Source organism: Hyaena hyaena, unplaced genomic scaffold (genome assembly GCF_003009895.1).
Source record: "Hyaena hyaena isolate Hyena2069 unplaced genomic scaffold, ASM300989v1 scaffold_530, whole genome shotgun sequence".
Classification (NCBI taxonomy): domain Eukaryota; kingdom Metazoa; phylum Chordata; class Mammalia; order Carnivora; family Hyaenidae; genus Hyaena; species Hyaena hyaena.
In genome coordinates, this window is record NW_024081163.1 from 180,914 (window position 1) to 201,242 (window position 20,329).

The 20,329-nt window shown below is 33.3% G+C and overlaps 1 protein-coding gene across 7 annotated transcripts in view; it reads right to left on the minus strand.

Annotated features, from left to right (window-relative positions):
* Window positions 1-2,883: 2,883 nt before the first annotated feature.
* The window catches only part of ERBIN (erbb2 interacting protein), a 126,991-nt gene continuing 109,545 nt past the window's right edge, over window positions 2,884-20,329 (minus strand). For 2 of the 7 annotated variants that reach the window (XM_039255513.1, XM_039255514.1), the window contains exons 20-27: window positions 19,160-19,343; window positions 15,651-17,196; window positions 11,689-11,832; window positions 8,969-9,088; window positions 6,211-6,420; window positions 5,045-5,137; window positions 4,506-4,580; window positions 2,884-3,680 (exon numbers count right to left, since the gene is read on the minus strand). In XM_039255513.1, the coding sequence (XP_039111444.1) occupies window positions 3,573-3,680; window positions 4,506-4,580; window positions 5,045-5,137; window positions 6,211-6,420; window positions 8,969-9,088; window positions 11,689-11,832; window positions 15,651-17,196; window positions 19,160-19,343 (2,480 nt within the window). In that variant the 3' untranslated portion in view covers window positions 2,884-3,572. The remainder of the gene's footprint in view (window positions 3,681-4,505; window positions 4,581-5,044; window positions 5,138-6,210; window positions 6,421-8,968; window positions 9,089-11,688; window positions 11,833-15,650; window positions 17,197-19,159; window positions 19,344-20,329) is intronic. The other 5 variants (XM_039255515.1, XM_039255517.1, XM_039255518.1 and 2 more) reach the window with 5 other exon arrangements.

The following is a 20,329-nucleotide window of genomic DNA, read 5'->3' on the forward strand; positions in this document are numbered from 1 at the left end:
CCATATCCAGAAATGCAAGGGTTTAAATAGTCAAAACAAACTAAAAGATGTATTTCTATGACAATTCTTCTCGCCCTGAATTTCATAAAATAAATCACACAACTTTAAACAGCATTAGTTTATTACCTATTCACTATGTTACTTCAAGCAATCTAAATATGCACAAAAATGTGGGATGTTTTTAAATGCTGATTGATAAAAATATTACATGGCTGCTAACAGGATTTCTTTTTAAGCACAACAAAATAATACTTAAAAGTTTAGTTCTATTTATGGCAATGTTTGTGTTTAAAGAATTTTTCAAGTATATACACAACTTCAAGGCCAAGGAGGTCAGAAAAATATTTACATAATAAATACATAGAAAATTTTAGAACTTCATGGATTTAAATGAACTGATGATTCCCTAATGCGTCAGCATAAAACTTTAGTTTGTGTAAACAATTCTGTAAGGCATAAATTACTATGAACATACAACTTTTAACAGTTTAAAATTTTAGGGTGGTCAATTTTAAAGTTTTTTTAAAAAAATGTTTATTTAGTTTTGAGAGACAGAGATAGATAATGAGCAGGGGAGGGGCAGGAAGAGGAGACACAGATTCCGAAGCAGGCTCTAGGCTCTGAACTGTGAGCACAGAGCCTGACGTGGGGCTCAAACCCATGAACTGTCCGAGAGGTCATGAGCTGAGTTGGAGTCAGATGTTCAACTGGCTGAGCTACCCAGGCGCCCCTAGGGTGGTCAAGTTTAAACACTGTCACTAAAAATAAGACAGTTTTGGTTTTGAAGGTTTGCTACATAATATTTAAATAAGGTTAGTTAAGGATATGGGTTGTGACTACAAATTATGCAACAATATGTAAATTAAAAATGTCTTCATTTCCTCAGAATATTTGATCTTCTATTCAGATTTTGAAAACTTATCATTACCAAAACAAAAATTCTGAGTTCTTATTTCATTTTAATTTTCCAATATTTTAGAAGAAAATTATGGCTATTAAGTGCAAAACTTTTTTGCTATTTTTTGTTATATACTGTATATTACTACTACTCCTTTGTGTTTTTTAAAAATATTTATTTTTAAGACAGAGTGTGAGTAGGAGAGGGGCAGAGGACAGAATCTGAAGCAGGCTCCAGGCTCTGAGATATCAGCACAGAACCCAACGTGGGGCTCGAACCCATGAACTTGAGATCATGACCTGAGCCGAAGTCGGATGCTTAACCGAGTGAGCCACCCAGGTGCTCTGTACTACTACTCCTTTGTAAGTAACTTTCTCACTCAACTTTGTGTGTTAAAGAGCAGTAACATTTTTTTTTTAATTAACAAGAAGAGAATAAAATTCTAGTGCATTTAACATTTGCTGCACTTGTAATAGATCAGTAAAATATGCAGACAATTAACTTAAGGTTCTTTGTGGCTTATTTCCTTTTCCAAAATTATACTCCGTGTATCTGATTCAAGATAAAGTAGTTGAAAAAGTCACGATTACATCTATTTCATGTATTCCTTCTTAATAGTAGAATGTGACTGAAAATTTGAAATCAGCAAAAAATGATGTGCCAAAATATTTTACAATAAACTATGAATAAAGGGAACACTGAGGCTTGTCTTAAAGAAGCTGTTTGTCATTATTTTTTTTTTTTAGAGATTACAACACACATACAATAAATGAATTTTATCAAAATACAGCACATTTCTTCTACTATATCCATAAAAATCAATTCCTATGTAAATCGTACTGAAAAACAACTAAAATGAGTTAAAATTTACAAAGAGTTGTTAAAGGGTTTCAATCAATATTAAAACTATACAGTACAATAACCAATTGATAACATTTTGAAAGAAGTGCAATATTTGAGTTCACATCTTTTTAAAATTACTGCCTATTTATTCTGACTAGCAAGAAAACAAGAAGTCCAACTTTTTTTGCAAAAATAATGTAAGTTGCCATTTTTGCTAGTCCTATAAAAGTCTTAATTAAAACAAGGTTGAAGAACAAAGCATAACAGATTAAAAATTCCAAAATTATATTTCTTACTAATTAAAAATGAATTGCAATAACTGAATATTGCTCTAATGAAAGGCTCCCGACTAGCCTCGACTAAAAACAGTTATTGGTCTTCTGTGGCACTTTTTTCTGGTCCAAATAACCATGCATTATTTCTTACCATTGCATGTTACTAAAATTTTATTTAATTACATAGACAGAACAAAAACAAATAAAATTAATGGTTTGGATAAACAAATTAATAAACATCTATGAAATATTTGTTACACTAACGAGGAACAAAGGCAGCTGGTGGTAAAACACTATTCTATTACACTGATACACTTAGAAACCCTTTAAAGACTCTGAAGTGTCGAGTTCACATTTAATGTTACCTGTAGGAACAGCCCTTTATTTGAATACCTTTACACACTGGAAGGCCTCAAGGACCCATCCCTTTGCTCTACAACTCTCCACAGCAATTCTCTATCACTGTGCCAATTTCACAAACTTGCTTTGGTTTCCTAGCTCCAAGCGTACTGTTTCCTTTTACTTTACCAAGGCAATGTGAGACCAAACAAAATCGAGAGACTTTCCTAATTCTGCTTACACTTTGTGTTACAGCAACACAATCTTAAAACTGGCCATTTTAGTTTCATTTGCTGCTTAAAATAAAAATTATAAATTAAGGTTAAAACGGGGTACTAATTATAAAACAGATTGCAAGGACCACCATTTGCAAAAAAATCAAAGGATTTCCATATCACAAAAAAATGCATGGACATGCATCTACAGTAGAGTTAAAAATCTCCTGTGACTAAAAAATTAAAAATTGAATCACCAGTAGCAAATGCATTGTCAATGGCTATAACAAGAACAGATCCTGTAGAGCTCATAAAACACAATTATCGTCTTTTTTATTTCTTTAAAAAGACATTACATTTTTATTGCATTATTCTATTAATAAAAACACAGTAACAGCTGTTTTTTCAGTCTTTGCTTCCAGATTTTTATAGGAATTAATGGTTTTAATCTGGCCTTGGAAAGTGAACCCACCAGCACCACCTTCACCTACTCACTCTTCAATTCAATATGCACATAGCAAAAACCAACACTTCAAATCTCTTGCCCACATTAAAAAAAAAAGTAGTTTCAGCAGAAAAACATTAATATGAGTTGAATAAAAATAAGGGCATAAAAGCTATGAGACAGAGAGCTCTGCCATCTGTCTCTGGGCTACAATCAAGGCTAACTAGAGCCTTGCACAGAGTTCAGTCATGTGTATGAAATCCAAAAATAAACCTACGATCTATACAAAAACAAGATATGTTTGTTTTTGTAGCCTTGATTGCTATGTTTAAAAACCTAACAAGAAGTTTTATATGGTATGAATTCAACAGTCTCCCCTATATACTGTACAGTGGTTCTTTCCCTCTAACCACAAGTTCCATGACTTCATTAATGTACAAATTTGAACATAATTTTTGAGTTCTTCTTTACATATAAAAATAGTCAAAATATTAATTTCCCCTGCAAATATGTTCCAATAAATCTTGCTGCCTTCCGCCTCTTTTTATCCACATTTCTTATGAGGAAACCTCTCGTACAATGATGAGCTCTACTGTGTTCTGGAAAGTTTTTAGCAAGGACACTGCTTGCCCATGTTCAATATTGATAAAACTGTAGCCATTAGCCTGGAAGAAAGAAGAAACATGTCTGTCAGAGAAACATCTCATAATAATGTATTTTGCATTTGTGCATTTAAATTTCTGCTGGGTAGTCCACAAACCTGGCAGAAATTAAGAATTATTTTGCAGTTTAAAACATCACACAGGCTCCTGGACCCTACCCCAGGGAAATAAAATTCTCTGGAAATAAAATCTCTGAAGGTGGGACCCAGGAATCTGCACCTTGTCTACATTTTCAGATGATTCTTATGTAGCAACCCAATGTTAGGAAGCAGTTGTCTAAGACAGAGTGTCAGACAGGTGTTCTGTGTAGGTGATAACATATAAATAAGGTCACCGAGATGCAAGGATAGCAGATGGCAAGGCCTACTCTTTTCTTGCCTTGGGCCATCAGATAAACACTACATTTCTTATAATTGAGGCTTAATATTTATTGAGGTCTTACTATATACCAGACGCACAAGTGCTACTGAAGCACTCAGAACTATGTTAAATGAATTAAACTCTTTAGTTCTTGTAACAAAAAGATTCTTTCAACCTATTTTAAGGAAGGCAGCATTCCTGAACTTACACAAAATGCTGGGATACATCAAACATGTATTAAAAAATATCCATATGATTTTCCAAGGTACAAGGAAGAAATATTTTTAAATGATGAAAATATTAGAGAGTAGCCTATAAGAAATGCCACTGTTTTTCACCTACAAATATTTAATGATAAATTTCACAAAATAGTTATTTTCAAAATATGGTATTTAGTAATTCCTTGGTGAGGAAGATGCTATACGATGAAAAACTAAGAAAATAATAAAAGATATGTATCTTATTTACCTGAATAATTTTATCACCTGGTTGTAATAGTTTTGACGCTGGTCCTTCAGGCTGTACCCTTGTTACAAATATACCCTTCAATAACAAGAGAAAAGATAAACATTTAATGGAAAACAGGATGCATAAATAGCAGAGTAACAAGGAACTATTTTTCCTTAACAGTATGCAAACATTTGAATAACAGTACAAGTTTTCTCCTTGTTCTCTGTGAATACTGTCACAACCCAATGTTTTTTTGGTGCTGATAATTTTGACTTAAGTATAGTGTTTTTCATTAAAGTGATGGAGTTATCCTACAGATGTGCAGAAAAGCAGTAACAAAATTTAAAACTCACTTCACAATACTATGAACATTTAAAATTGGGGGTTTAATTTCCTTTCCTCAAACAATTAATATGAAATGATCATATTTCAAAACAAAAAGCTAAACAATACAGAGAGAAATAAAAAAGGTGATGTCTATCTCGATTTATACAAGTAACTGTTAGATTAATGAATAAAACCTTATGGGTATCTCAAGGACATATAAGCAAACTCACGTCGTCTTCAGGTCTGAATGGATTTCCTCTGCCCCCAACACCTCCTGATATGCTGAATCCAAGTTCTGGATCCTTTTCAACTCTCACTCGAATCTGAGTAAATATGAAAATAAACTATTACTACTATCTCAGAAGAAGCTACACACAGTATTTAACTATTGGTAAAATACATAAAGATTCATCTAAAATAAATATTCAGGCAGATGAAGGGAAACAACAACATGGAATATCATGTTAATGAGTTAGTGAGTTAAAGGCACACAGCTGAGATTATAAAGCATAGCTCCTAACTTGATCTACTGCTGTTTTACAAGGACAGGCAATCGATTAATGTTGACCCTATGTTCTATTTTTTTTTGATATCATGGATTTTAATGATAAAGAGCATACATACAAGACATGTACTTTATGAACAGTTTCCATTTGTAAAATATCTAAATTACATAATATCTCTGTGTACTGGGTGTTTCATAAGATATTTAAAAATCCCTGGCTGGTTGTTGGATTCATTTCCTGAATCTGTTTATATGCTCGCAAGATGTTAGGGTTGATGATCAACCCTAACCATATTATAAAAAAAGATCAAGAACTAAACATGCTGTAAAACACTCCCTTTCCCCAGAGACTAAAGCAAAATGAATAAAGCATCTGTTCTTTACCTAAGTTTCTAATAATATTATTTTATCAATAAACTATCAAAATATATAAATGTATGATTAGCCACTGTTTAAGTACTACTTTTTAAGATTTAATGCTCAGAGTAGTTTGAGCATCAGACTACGGTCAAATTTCAAACTCTCCATGTCAATTAACAATAGTAAACCATAACATGCCAGTCATGTTTCATGGTCTACTATTCATATTCCTAAAGAAGGTCTGATTACTGCAGTATTAGCAAATGGTTTTGGATAAGCAACCACCTTAGTTAAAAAATAATCACATCCAAAATACCAAATCCTATGTCAATTAATCAGAACATGGGAGATCATAGAGTCAAGTTAAACATAAGTCTGACACCTTATAAACTTAACATGAAACCACACCTTTAAACAAAATGGTAATAACTATGTTAAAATTCTACACGGATTTACTGCTAATAATTAAAAAACCTATCAAGTACATTAAGAGCTTAGTTTCGTATTTCAAATATTCTTGATTGTTCTTACCTCTTGCCTTGCCAGTTCATGGCCTTGTCTAGTAGAACAATGGGGCTGTGTATATGGAGGCTGGTGGGCCACCTTCAGCATCAAGTAATCAATTAGTTGTTCTCTAGAGGGATGCCTTGCCACAGAAGCCTGAGGAAGGGGGTGATGTATTTGACTATAATTTGCCTGAGGCCTGAGGGCCTGGCCCATCTGTCCATTACTCAAAGGCATCTAAGAGAAACACGAAGTGTCTTAAAATGACCGATAATCATGTCTTATTACAAATAGTTGGATTTTCTTCTTGGAGTATTACAAAAGCACTAAAGTGTAACATTCTAAATCACACATTATCAAGACACTTATACTATTCTTTCTCATTTTAGAAGAAAATAAGGCTATTAATTCTAAATTTCCCTGAGTCCTTGGCAGATAGATTCTCACTCTTTAAAGTTTCAAATAAAAGGTATCATAAAATTATTTGTTTTTCTATTTGGTATGCATGGACCTATCTTTCTTACAATAACAGTAAATGGTGATTATCTCAAAACTAAAATTTAAGCCAAGAAAAAGGGTAAACTTTCCCATCTCACACAGACACAGAAGATGTATTTTTTCATGTTTTCTTCTGACCAAAAGTAATGTTTTGTGGTAGATTTTTTGGATTATTCTGACTATATTTTCTGCTTTTATTCCTTTGTTTCCAGAATTAACAAGTACAAATATAGTAGGAAACGATTTTATCCCTTGTGTGTGTGTGTGCATTAGTTAGCAACTTTTAAATTCTCTGTTAGTTCCGTAAAATATTAACCATAAAAATTAAGCTTGACATTCTACTTTACTTTTCACAAGCTACACAAAAAGATTTGAGATACTTGTTTTGTTGTTAAAGAATTATCCTTGTTTTAATGCTTCTCATTGTTTAGAATGAATCTGAATTTCTAATGTCACCTTTGTGGAAATGTGGCTGTTATGTCACTATGAGGAATTTTTTATTTATTTTGAGAAAGAGCAAGTGAGAGTGTGAACGGGGAGGAGCAGAGAGAGAGGGAGAGAAGTAATCCCAAGCAGGCTCCACACTGTCAGAGCAGAACCCAACGTGGGGCTTAATCTCACAAACTGTGAGATCATGACCTGAGTGGAAATCAAGAGTTGGACGCTTAAAAGACTGAACCACCCAGGTGCCCCAGTATAAGAAATCTTTATGAAAAATGTTTACATTTGTATTATAAATATTTGCATACAAAGAGATTTATATATAGAAGAGGAAATACTTTTAAGCTATTCAATCATTTAAAATTTCATTGTTGATTATTAATAAAAAGGTGATCCCATTCACAATTATAGAAAAACTGTGAGATAAATATTGAGCCTCATTCTCCTAAAATTATCCCAAAGTAGAGAAGTTCGGGGAAAAAATTATGGCAATTGTTTCAGAACTACATGCTCTTTTTACATGAACTCTGTTGAAGGAAACAAAGAAGTCTCTCTTTTGTAAAGATTTTTACTTTAAAAAAAAGTTACCTTTTCACTGTGATGTATTTGAGAACTTGGTTATTTTTCAAGTTTGGAAACTTACATGGGAGTTTTTAAACAGAGCACAAAGAAGATCCTACTCTATGACAAATTTTACACTGGCTAGAGAAAAAGAGAATGAGGTAGTTTATTATCCTTATATCTTTTTTAAAAAATTGCGGCTGCTTAGTAGTTGAACTTTGAGGATTTGAAGCAATTACTCTGCCCAGGAGTACTTTAATGTGTTGTTATTTTATTACTTATACACAACTCAGCAGATAGCACTTGTTTTTCTCCACTTTATATCATTTATTCCTATGTGCAGATTCAATACCTTTCTCTTAGGGAAAATATTCCAAACAGTAACTGCATCTGACCCATGCTTAAGACTCTTAGGCACCTAGATTCTTAGCTGTGCCTGACACTTTACAACAATATTAAACATACCCATGGAATAAAATAAGCTATCATTAGCAGATGGCTCAGGAGAATTAAAGTATGAAAACAAACCCAGTAACTTAAAATACAAAATTGATATTAAAAAGAAAAAAGAAACTGGTTAATATAGCTAAATTAAAAGAAAAACAGAAAAAAAGGGTAAAATAAATAGATATGTATGAATTTATGTTATATGTCTGGGTTCCTACTCTCAAGAACAATGCAAAAGTTTTTATATGCTTCATAATTGTTATATTAGGGATACGGAATTAGTTAAGAGAAGAATAGCTGAGAGAGAATATTAAAGAAAGTAATTATGTATCTGGTATTGGTTGACAAGAAAGTAAAATCTGTGAGTAAGTGATGCTTTAGTAACAAAAGTATCAAGAATACAATCATCATCTATCACATGCAAAAGTCTTTCAAGGTATTTCTAATTTTATTTAAGGAATTTTAAAATGTCTTTAGTAATGGTAAAATATCCTCAAATGAGGAATTTAAGGCAGGTTCATCTTTAATTCTCCAAAAGGTTTATTATCAGGAATGCCAAATGGGCTCTGACTGAAACAATAAGATATGAAGGTGATTGTAGAGAAATGAAAAACAAAGTGATTCTCAAGTGTGGAAAAAAATCATGGACTAAACTAAGAAATAACAGAGTAAAAACACATTTCAGATTTCTAAATTAGTTTTTAAAAAATCTTTACTAATCAAGGAGGAAAAGTCCTCAAAAAATTATTTTCAGTGTTAAAGCATACATATTTCCAGTTTAAAAGCTGCAAAACAGTAAGTTCAAAGAGATGTGTTCATTTGTTTCCTGAGCACCTACTTTCATCAAGCTGTCTGGAGCAACATCTCTGTGACTAAGTGTAGCTGATGAGTAGTTCGGCTGTCCTGAAATGAAGAGATCATCTTGACAAGGATCTCCTGGACAGGATGTCTGGGGGTGCTTCACATGAGAGGAAAATAAAAAGTAAACAAACAATATTCTTTAAGATGTGAAACCAAAATGATGATGACACTTGAAAGATTAGGAAAAAATATTACTAGCTCACGGAAAGATGAAGAACCGAATCAAACATCACCATCATAACTGCCTTCAATATCCGTACCTTTACGATGGACATTAACTAAATTTGTTGTGGCAGTCATTTTACAATATATACGTATATCAAATTATGATATATACTTTGGACTAATACTAAAACGTCAATTATATCTCAATAAAACTGGAAAAATTATTAGTACTTTTAATATACACTGTTAGGCTATTCATAATGCTTTTCGTTTTATTTAGAATAATATCTAGCTTTTAATACTGTGAACAATTAAATTAAGAGTCCCAAAATTTAAGAGCACTAAAACATACTCTTGTTAAGTACATTAAAAGGATTCTGGGGTTTTTGTGGTAAAAAAAACAACAACAACAACAATTGCTATTCTTTTAATAGCACGGGGCCACGTGGGATTTTCTTTTTAATGATGAGTAGTATTAATAAATATACAATCTTATAAAATTCACTTTAACTTAACTGTATCAGAGTAGTATTAGACAGCTCAGTATTTCAAAACCAATTGTTTGGTGAAACACTTTTAAAATTAACTAGAGTTCATATTTTTATATGTCAAATAATATCCTTCTAGTTTACCTCATTGATAGCTTTACAGAAAGGACAGACTCAGCATCTCATTATCTCTGAACATTTTTTACAAATATACTGGGGAGAAAGATGCCTGTACTTTTCATTTTAATTTAGTCCTAAACACATCTAGCTATATTCTTGAAAACTAAATGAATTGTGATAAATAGCACTACTCTAACTTTCAAAATGGTATGTGGCTAGTAACACAGATATACAAACTACATCATCATATTGAAAAATAATCTGAAATCTACTTCATTATGATATGCCACAGGATACATAAAAACCTAAGGGCTTGTAATTTAATCTTATAAACTTTATCTGCAACAGAGCTATCATATGTAGTTAGTTGCTCGTTCAAAGCATGGATTAGCATTTTTAGATTTGGTTTGATCTAATTTTGTGTATTTATGCAACAAATATTTTGCCTTCCTTCCTCATTTCTGAGATGTGCTTTCAGAATCCACAGTAATCAACTTAGGTCACTGCCTGAAGTTTAAACTCAATGAAAAAGTAAAATGCAATAGACTCAAAGGTTCTGAGTTTAAGAATAACAAGAAAATATTACTGTACAAGAATTTAGAAAAAACAATTGTTCCAGATGACTATAAAGATCACCCCTGAGTTAATAAAAGTCTCTTGTGTCCGTCCACTCTTCGGGCTTCAGTTGTAGAGAGTACCAGAAATGCAAGGCTTAATAGCTATCACCCTTCTCTCCTCATTTCAAAGGGATAAATTACAAAATAATTGCTATCACTATAACATGGAAACCAAGTGGTGGCAGGTGACAGAGGGCAGAGCAACAAGTGTGAGGCCCAGCCACAGCAGAATGAAGCCAGGAGATGGCTCTTGCCTTAGAACACATCAGAGCAGAGCAAAGCCTGCTATGTATTATAAAGACGGTGGAGACCCTCAGGAAAAAACAAAGGACCCAGAAGTAAGTAGAGTCAACACGAAAATCAAACTATGGGGAGGAGACAAGTAAGGCTATAAGAGGAGAAAAACCTTATTGGAATGGAAGGAAAGGGGGAAAAGGAAATATTTATTTAGAGGCCATGCTACACTTCAAGTTGTTATGAAGAGGAAAATCTTAAAAGTAGAGACATGCCAGTTATTCTGTTCTTTCTTCTTCTCTGCCATTCTTAACCCCTACCCTTAACTTTCATAAAAAGAATAAGCCATTGGGGCACCTGGGTGGCTCCGTCGGTTTAATGTCCAACTCTTAGTCTCAGCTCAGGTTGTGGTCTCACGATTTGTGGGAATGAGCCCCGTGTTGGGCTCTGCACTGAGCGAGGAGCCTGCTTGGGATTCTCTCCCTCTCTCTCTCAATAAATAAATAAATAAATAAATAAATAGCAGCTGTTAATGACTATTAACCATTAAAAAAAGATTTAGGTTTTGCCTTTTCACTGGTATTAGAATTTCTCCAGTCTCAAATTTATCCTATTCAGCAAACTGTGATTAAACTCACTTCCAGGCAGTGCTTCTCATCTGCCAATTCTCAATCACTAAAGTAAAAATATTCTTCCCCACAACCCCACTGTGTACTATATATCACATAGCCTTAAACCTTGATTTAAGGACAGTCAGCTAATTTTATTAAGAGAAAACATTACAAAGCATAATAATTTAAAAAAAAAACCCTTTCAGTTATTCCTATGGCTCACCCTTATTTACATAAACAAGAGCAGACCACATCCTTAGCTTATGGCCAGAGAAACTTAAGAGATAAATATAAATTGGCTTTGCATAAAGTTTTAGAACTAAGCCATGGAAGAACCAGAAGGTTATCAAGGTATCTAACCCACATTGAAAACATATTTTCTAAAAACATGACAGCATTAAAATGTGGGGTCTTTTTTTCTCTTCCATGTACTAAAAGTACTGGTCTACTACAGGTACTCACTCGAAAAATGTGCCCACCAGAACCTCTTCCGTCTGCAACACTCAAGGCAAGGCTGCCCTGGCTGCCATGCAGATCCCTAGAGCTGCCATAGTGAAAGTTGCTTACAGCAGTAAAATTGGAATTAAAGGACCTTGACAGCATGCTCTGAATAAAGAGGGGACAGATTTAACAGATATTAGTGTAGCATGCAAAATTCACAAGACATGTTATGTACACAGACATATTTATAAGTAACCCCAATATCACACAGGAGTATCATGCATTGAATTTTCAGTGCCACTGCAAGAAATTGGCACTATTTACCGTATTATTTACATGACAACATACACATATACACATAAAATACATGTAAATCCAACCATTCACATGTTTAAACATTAAAGAAGAAAGTACCAACACACAGTATCTTTTAACAATGCAATTATTTCCTTTACTCCTAATACATCTTATTGGAGAAAACAGGAATTGATGTCAAACCTAAATGTAAGTATAAATGAGTAGTTCTATATGAAATACAAGCTGACTTCTCTATAAAGATATACAAGAACCAGTTATTTCTAAGTCAAAATGGATTTCTAGAGTCTGCTTCGTTGTATAGAAAATCAACTCTATATTATCATATAAATGGAGAGTTTAAGTTTAAACATACATACACAGCACAAAATATCATCTGCAAAGAACACTTGGCTTTTGGCCACTGCAATTTCTTTCTTTTCTTTTGGCCATTACCATCTCAAAAAAAAAAAAATTACCTTCTACATTTAGAAAAATGTCTTACATTAGAAAAAAAATTGAACATACACACAAAATTTTCATATATAGCATTTATAAGACTCTCACCGCTCTACAATTACCAGAAGAAAAAAAAAAACCTAGAAAATGTACTTGTAAAAAAAATTTCCCATTCAAATAGATACTTAAGATTTTATGAGTTGGTAGTGGCATTTGCTGCTTAAACTTAAAGAACCACTGATGGAATCTTCCTACAGATTGAGTTTACATGAATGACCCAATCACTAATCCCAGAGCTGCCTGAAAAATGTACCTCAATAAAGACAATGCGTGATTTTCATTGTTCCTGCTTGTTTATTCCCAGAGCTGTTAAATGCTGTCCCTGAATATTGGACGGTCTTACAGTTAAACTGAGAGTAACTACACTCTGAGCAAGTATGGCTTACTATCAAGAAATACAGCAACGTCTTACATATATACTTTCTCCAGATTATGAAGTGATCTCTAATATCAAGAAACATTAATATGCCATTCCAGAATGAAAGAGATCTATAAAATTACAATGCACACTTTTAGTTATTTTGTGGATTCCAAAGTAACAAGTAACCAAAGTAACGAGGAAAGAAAAAGTTAAATGTAAAAGGCCACACCTATACTTCCCAGACCATTTCACAAACAATACGGATTTGGCAGTGGCAATTCAGAGGCTTCATAAACATCTGATTAGCATGTAAAAATAAAGAAATTACACACACAACACCGTACCCCAACATAAACAACACACACTCATTTGTTACACCCAATTTTAACATGTTCTTAACTTGAATGGCGCAAATGACTACATATCATTAGATATGTAGATCCCGGAATCAAAGTTTTTCTGTTGTCTTTGAACATATGTAAGGTTTTTGTAAATATTTCACTGATTAAAAAAGCTGAAGCTCAGAAGAGGTCTGGTTTTTAATTCAGGGTTGTGCATAGACGTCTACATAAAACTGAACCCTGTTACAACACAACACACTGTGCAGAGCTCAATTAAGGAATATGTCCTGGACACTGCTGTTCATTACATGCTAATAGTTGTGTAACAGCAACTGAATGTGGAAACTTTCATGTTATATGAATCATATTCTGGTTGAGTGCTTATCAGAATCATTGGTTTTAATTAAATAAGTCTTGAGAAGCAGGAGGTCAAATATTTATATGTTTGGGTTCCAGGTTTGTTTGTTGCAGGGGCAGGAAGGAAGGTTACTACTACAAGGTTTAAAAACCAAGCAAGCTTCAACTTGTCTAATTATTGTACTAATGCCAAACAACTAAGCTGGGCAAAGGAGCAACTTCTGATATGAGGACTTACTTCTAAAGGGAGGGTGGGCATTGTGAAATCCCCTGGGGAAATTTTTCTAACATCCACCATGCCATCAGAATCATATTTGGGGGAGGAAGAGGAATTGCAGAGGAGCAAACAGATTTTTCCAACCCCCTCCACCATTTTTAACCAAGGTTTTCAAGTTTGTAGTCTAAATCATGTTGTTCTGTGTCCTCACAAGGCTTTTCTTAATTTCCTAGACTAATTTTCACCTCTAAATTACCCGTGGGCACAAGAGGGAAACTACAGTCATGTGCTCTTCAAGCAGTTGTATGGCAAATTTCTAAATATAAAAGGCAAAGAGGTAACTGCTACCTGCTTCCTATTTACTAAAGTCTTGATGTATCTCCATCAGACAGGCGAGATGTCAACTCTATAGTATATAAAGATAATCAAACTCATCTTTTCACCCAAATCTGCTACTTATCCTCTATTCTGGCAATCCCAACAACTGGTCATTCAAGGTACTACTCAAGCTTAATCCCTTTTTTTTCAAAGACTTATTATTCGAGGAATATTCCAATCATGAGTTAGATATTATAAAGTCTGTTTCAAAACTGTCTCTTGAATTCTTGCCTTTGTCACAATTCCATCGATACATTTCTCATTTATTTTCTGGACCACTAGATAGCCTCATAACTCAATCAACTTAACTGTAGCCTCTTCCTTCTCAAAAAAAACTATAGCCCTCTCTCCTTCCAATTCCATATCATCTCCAGAAGTTTATTTATGGGACAGTTGTGGTATTCCTCTGCTTAAGAAATGTGCAAATTCCTTAGAAAAAGCACACAAGTTCAAAGAGCCAATAATATGTAGTTACAGCCGAAACAAATGGATGAGAATGAGCTTGCCATCTAAATGCATTAGATGCTCAGCTATTTAAAGTTGAGAAGACAGCATCGAAAAGAGCTAACAGTGATAGACAGAGGTTCAATGTGAATTGATACATGGTACTAATCATATTTTAGGAGTTTACTTCAGAAAAATCAGAACTAAGGAATTTTTTTAAATGACTAATTGAAGTTGTGTACATTTAGCTATTTTTAAAAACACATTTAATAAACATAGGTAAGAAAATTCTTGAGTATGATCTACTGAAAGAGATGAAACTACACCTTTAAAAATGTGCCTTATACACTTGAGCCACAGAGCTGTGACAATAATTTCAGTTTTACATAATTTTTGAAAATTTTAACTCCTTTCAAAAACTGACATCTACTATGAAGTTAAACTGAAGATGAGCCTAAGTTATTTTACCAATCATTTCGAAACTTAATTAGAGTGACAGACACATGAGATCAGAGAAGTCAGAAATGGAGTTCAAAAAAGTCAAGAATAAATGCCATGCCAGAAGCCATCTATGTCAGTGACGGTGTTAGTCTTTCAACATTCACTGGGAAAAAAAATCTTAGGTAAAATATTTACATTTATATTTCTTATTATTCTTCTAACTATATAGTAAACTGCCATTTTTGTACACATACTTATATAACAATTATTAATAGATGAGAGCAGGAGGTCAAAAAATGCTAAAAAGAGGTACACACTGTATATACGTATTATATACAGTATGTGTAGTAGAATCTAAAAGAGATACACACATAAACAAAGGCACTGAATTTAAGCTCATTAGAAAACACTGGGGAATAAGAGACAGAAAAGAAGCATATACTATCATCTCAGTTGGAGTCTGGTTAAGTCTAAACTTAGACTCTATTGTAAACACTAAGAAAAAACTTCTGAAATGTGAAGTGTATATTCAGTAATTCAGAGAATCTTGTTTTACCTTGTTTAAAAACAAAAAAATATTTTTAAGAAAGAAATTCATAGAGAGGAAAATGAAAAACTCATATTTAATTACCTTTTCTAACTTTTTGGCCTCGATGTGTCGTAGTACTTGCTCTCGCCAATCATGAGGAACCTTACTTTTTCCTGGAGGGTCTAATAAAGAATGCTCAGAACCAACTCTTGCATTTGGTCTTTTTGAAGGACTAGTCCGTGAATAATTAAAATCACTAACTGACATAGTTCTCTCCGGTATTTCACTAATGGAGGGTCGAGCACTCTGAGGCCTTGATGCATTTGGACCATCGATGCTGTATGTTCGTGCAGAAAGAGGTCTCTGTGATCCTGACATCATTGGAGTTCTTCCCACTGAATGTAGCTCTCTGTATGATAAATAATCTCCTTCTGGAATTTGGGCCCGCCTTGTGGGACCTGACTCACCAAGATTTACAGAAGCTGTAGAGGACACACTACTCTGTCGTTGAATTGTAGTTCGAGTTGCTCCAGGAATGAGTCGGTCATTTGGTGAGATGGCCCACACTTCCCCTTGTCTTCCTGGGCCAAGTCTCTGATGTAAATGGTATCCAGTATTAGCTCGAACATTGTTATGGTTAGAGAAATTCATATTGGCGGAATGTTTAGCATAACTGTGACTTTCCATGCTCTCTGATCTAGGAAGGCGCTGAGGAGGAAAACTGACATGATCTATTTGGGGATTTTGTTTGCTGTGCCACATAGTGTCCTTGACTGCAGCACTGCTACTATACTGGATATTATATTGTGGAGGACCATATATTTGAGGTGTAGATTGTGGGCCACTTACTGAGGGGCCTCTTATTATATTTGGCTCTTCAGGATTATGATTTGAATCAAACTTGAAAATTGACTTTGTACCTGTTATTAAATCAGAAGATGAGGAAGAACCAGTAAATACTTGCAATGGTTGATCATACAAAAGTGTAGCAGACTTGCTCCTAACAATATTTTTTCCATCAACAGTAGATGCTACTTTAACTGTTGTACTTGGCTGCTGTGGTCCATTATCACTAAGAATGTCGTAAATTTTTAGTCCTCCAGTCTCCATATTAGTTATACTATGAGATTTCACAACAGATCCAACTGGCCCACTTCTCTGGGGGGAAAGATCTTCAGTGCTTTTGGAAATACCCATATCAACAGAAGACTCGGTGTCTTGTGGTTCTGTCCTCCTAGGGGACTGTGGAGTTTCCTCAGAGTGTCCATTTGCCTTATTTACACATTCCAGATTAGGATACTTATTTCCATTTTCCAAGTGCTCAGCTTCTCCTTTAGCATTAATGCTTAAAAAGTCCGTTCCAAGCACTATATCTTGTGTCTTGGATCTTTCCACTATTTCTGGTTGAAATGTATCATTAGTTACAAGTTTATTAAGATTCATATTGATATGGTCTAATTTGTGAGATTCATCAGACGTGGCTGTTGAGTCAACACCTTTCTCAATAAGAACTAATCGCTCTTCAATATTCAAATCATATTCAGGTAAATTAAAATCCTTTTTATCATGAACCTGGTATTTTTCTTCTGTTGAATGATTTAAAATATCTCCATTTTGTAAAAGGCTGTTAAAATTTTCATCTTCTTGCCTAAAACAAAGATAATTTTATCATAAGCATCATAAAGCCCAGTTTCTTGGTAACATAAAATTTTAATAACTAATTTATGTGTAGCTACACAAGGTTAAAAGAGCTGATGGGAGTCAAAGACAAAAGTCATTTATTAGCAAGTATGTTATTTTAAAACATCATTGAATAATCAAGTAATGTAGATTTACATTAAATGGAGACAAGTAAAACATGAAAATTCACAGATAATCAATATCACCACTTTGTCACAATATAGATTAATAAGGCTAAACAGTGAAGAAAAATGGACTTATGCACCTTTCCACGAATGTGCTAAACCCATGAAATGCTTGAAAGATGGGTAGATACATGGAAAGGCAATAACTTGAATTGAGTGAAGAGCACAAACCATTTTTACAAATTCTGAAACCTTACATTATTAACCACAGTTAATGAATTATTATTAACTGTAATTAATAATTAACTAAGTATTTATTAGATTCAAATATATAAATTATAAAAGTTAAGAACTAAACAATTACTCAAAGATCTACAAAATGTAAAGAAAGTCAACAATACTAAAAAAACTTACAGAACTCAACAAAAAGTCAGTTGTCAGTTTTACTGTATGTTGATTTAAAAAAATTAAACAATGCAACATTCAAAAAATAATGTGAAGATGAAAAGCAAAACTAGATCTAATGACTTCTAAATGACTTCATTATATTTGACAAATATTTATAAATGTGCTCTTCCAGAATTATAGAAAACATTTTATTTCTACTGAGTGGAAATAAATAAACCTACTTCTATTTCACACAAATATGTTATGTTTCAACAAATATTCCTTAGTATTGATCCTCCCATTAGGTAACAGACCATATATTTAGAAATACAACAAAGAAAGATGTGGATATACCCTTTTTTAGCCTTTATATCATTATATAAAAAACATAATTTATAAAATACTCAACTAATTCCCAACAAATATCAGTAACATTTTATTATTCAAGAAATTTCTCAGTATGTTAATATCTTAGAGGTTATAAAAATTATTACTTTACCACACTAAGTCCTAGCCTCAAATTCAGAAAATAGATATAAACAATCACAATTACACTATGTAATAGTTAAACTCATTTTGAGACATAAAATTCATTTTCCTTTCATAATAGTTCAAATCAATACATATAAAATTTGACTTAACTATGCCTGGAACTTAGGAAGCATTTGCCTCTAAACAGTAGTTAACAATATTCACACAATAAGCTTTGGGTTCAGTAGAAACCCAAATCTTTCTAATAAGCACCTAGCTGATAAAACATGAAGGTAAAACAACAGTCTTATTTTGATAGCCGAATATATTAAGAGCCCAAATAACAACTGTTTTAAACTTCAGCTAATTTCAGCCTATAGGAATTAAGTCTTGTTTTAGACAGTCTGACCTACAAAGTTAAGTCTTAAGTCAAAGATACAGAAGTAATTAACAGTACTGAATGTCCTTTAATGACACTCCCCCAAAATGAGTATCTAAAAAATACCTATTTCAACTTGAGTAACTCCAAACAAGCTGTTTATGTTATAATACCTGCAAATACTGTAAAAGTGTTCAACTTTTTTATGAAGAGAATTAGAATATTTTAAATCTTTTCTTCCCCATTTATTTTTTTAAAGTTTATTTATTTATTTTTTAGTAATCCCTACACCCAATGTGAGGCTTGAACCCACAACGCTGAGATCAGGAGTCACAAGCTGTTGGAACTAAGCCAGCCAGGCACCCCTCTTCTTTCCTTCTTTTAAATTAAAAAACTAATTTAAAATGGAAAAGTAGAAAAGCTAAGTAGTAAAATGGGGAAGAAATCATATACTATCTGAACGACTTCTATAATATTAATTTGTGAAATCTTTTGTTTTAGTCTATATATTTATTTGCCTTATTATCTCTATTGTACAAATAAATTATTCTGTTAAGATGTTCACAAACCTGATTTTGGAATTAATACCAATATGGGTTTGTTTCATTGGAGAGCAGAGTGAGGTATCTTGACTACTATCAGTATTAAGAGAAACTGAATCGGACATCCGAGATGGAGAAGAACAGTTGCTGTTATTCTGATTGCTATTGTGTGTAACTTCATCTGATAAAGAATCTGTATCCTTTGTATCATCTGAAACAAAAAAAGTTAAGCCGTTGATAAAGTCACTAAGAATTTGTGTTTAATACTTTGACGTGATGACAAATGGCATTTATATTGTTCTGGTTCAAATATATAAAAATTTATACAGATAAAAAGATAACCAAGGCCACTTCTCAAAATTCAGCCTTAATACACACAAAGATTAAAAAACTTAAAATTTGTGATACCTTTAGTTTTTGACAAATATAACCTATGTTAAGGCTACCCAGAATTTGATTTAGTTTTTACTACTACCAAGATGATATTACACAATGTTTTTTTAAGGCCATCAGTTAGTTACAGTGACTATGGCTCTTCCACTCAGTTACCGTTAATCTTTTGAAAGTAGGCTCTATGCCCAACATGAGCCTTGAACCCATGACTCAGAGATCGAGTTGATGTTCTATCGACTAAACCGGCCAGGCGCCCCCTCATTCACGACTTTAAAAAGTCACAATAGGGGCACCTGGGTGGCTTAGTCGGTTGAGCGTCCGACTTTCGCTTAGGTCATGATCTCGCGGTTCGTGGGTTCGAGCCCCGCATCGGGCTCTGTGCTGACTGCCAGCTCGGAGCCTGGAGCCTATTTCAGAGTCTGTGTCTCCCTCTCTCTCTGACCCTCCCCTGTTCACGCTGTCTCTCTCTCTCTCTCTCCTAGAAATAAAGCATTAAAATTTAAAAAAAAAAAAAAAAGTCACAATAATAAAGAATAAACAGGCAGTTCACAGTCTACGTAAATTTATCCGGGGAAAAAATTATTTCATACACGTATATAATTGTTTTCATCTATTATGAAAATAAAAATGAGCAATACAATTAAAAAAAAAATCCAATAAAGGAGTTTTCACAGGGTGAGCTCTGTTTTCCTGTTTTTCAACCATTTTAAATAACTGGATATGAAAAATAAACTATCAATATATGAAATGGCGTTTGTTTTTTTATATAATCAGAAGTAGATAATATTAATATTCAATTAGAGG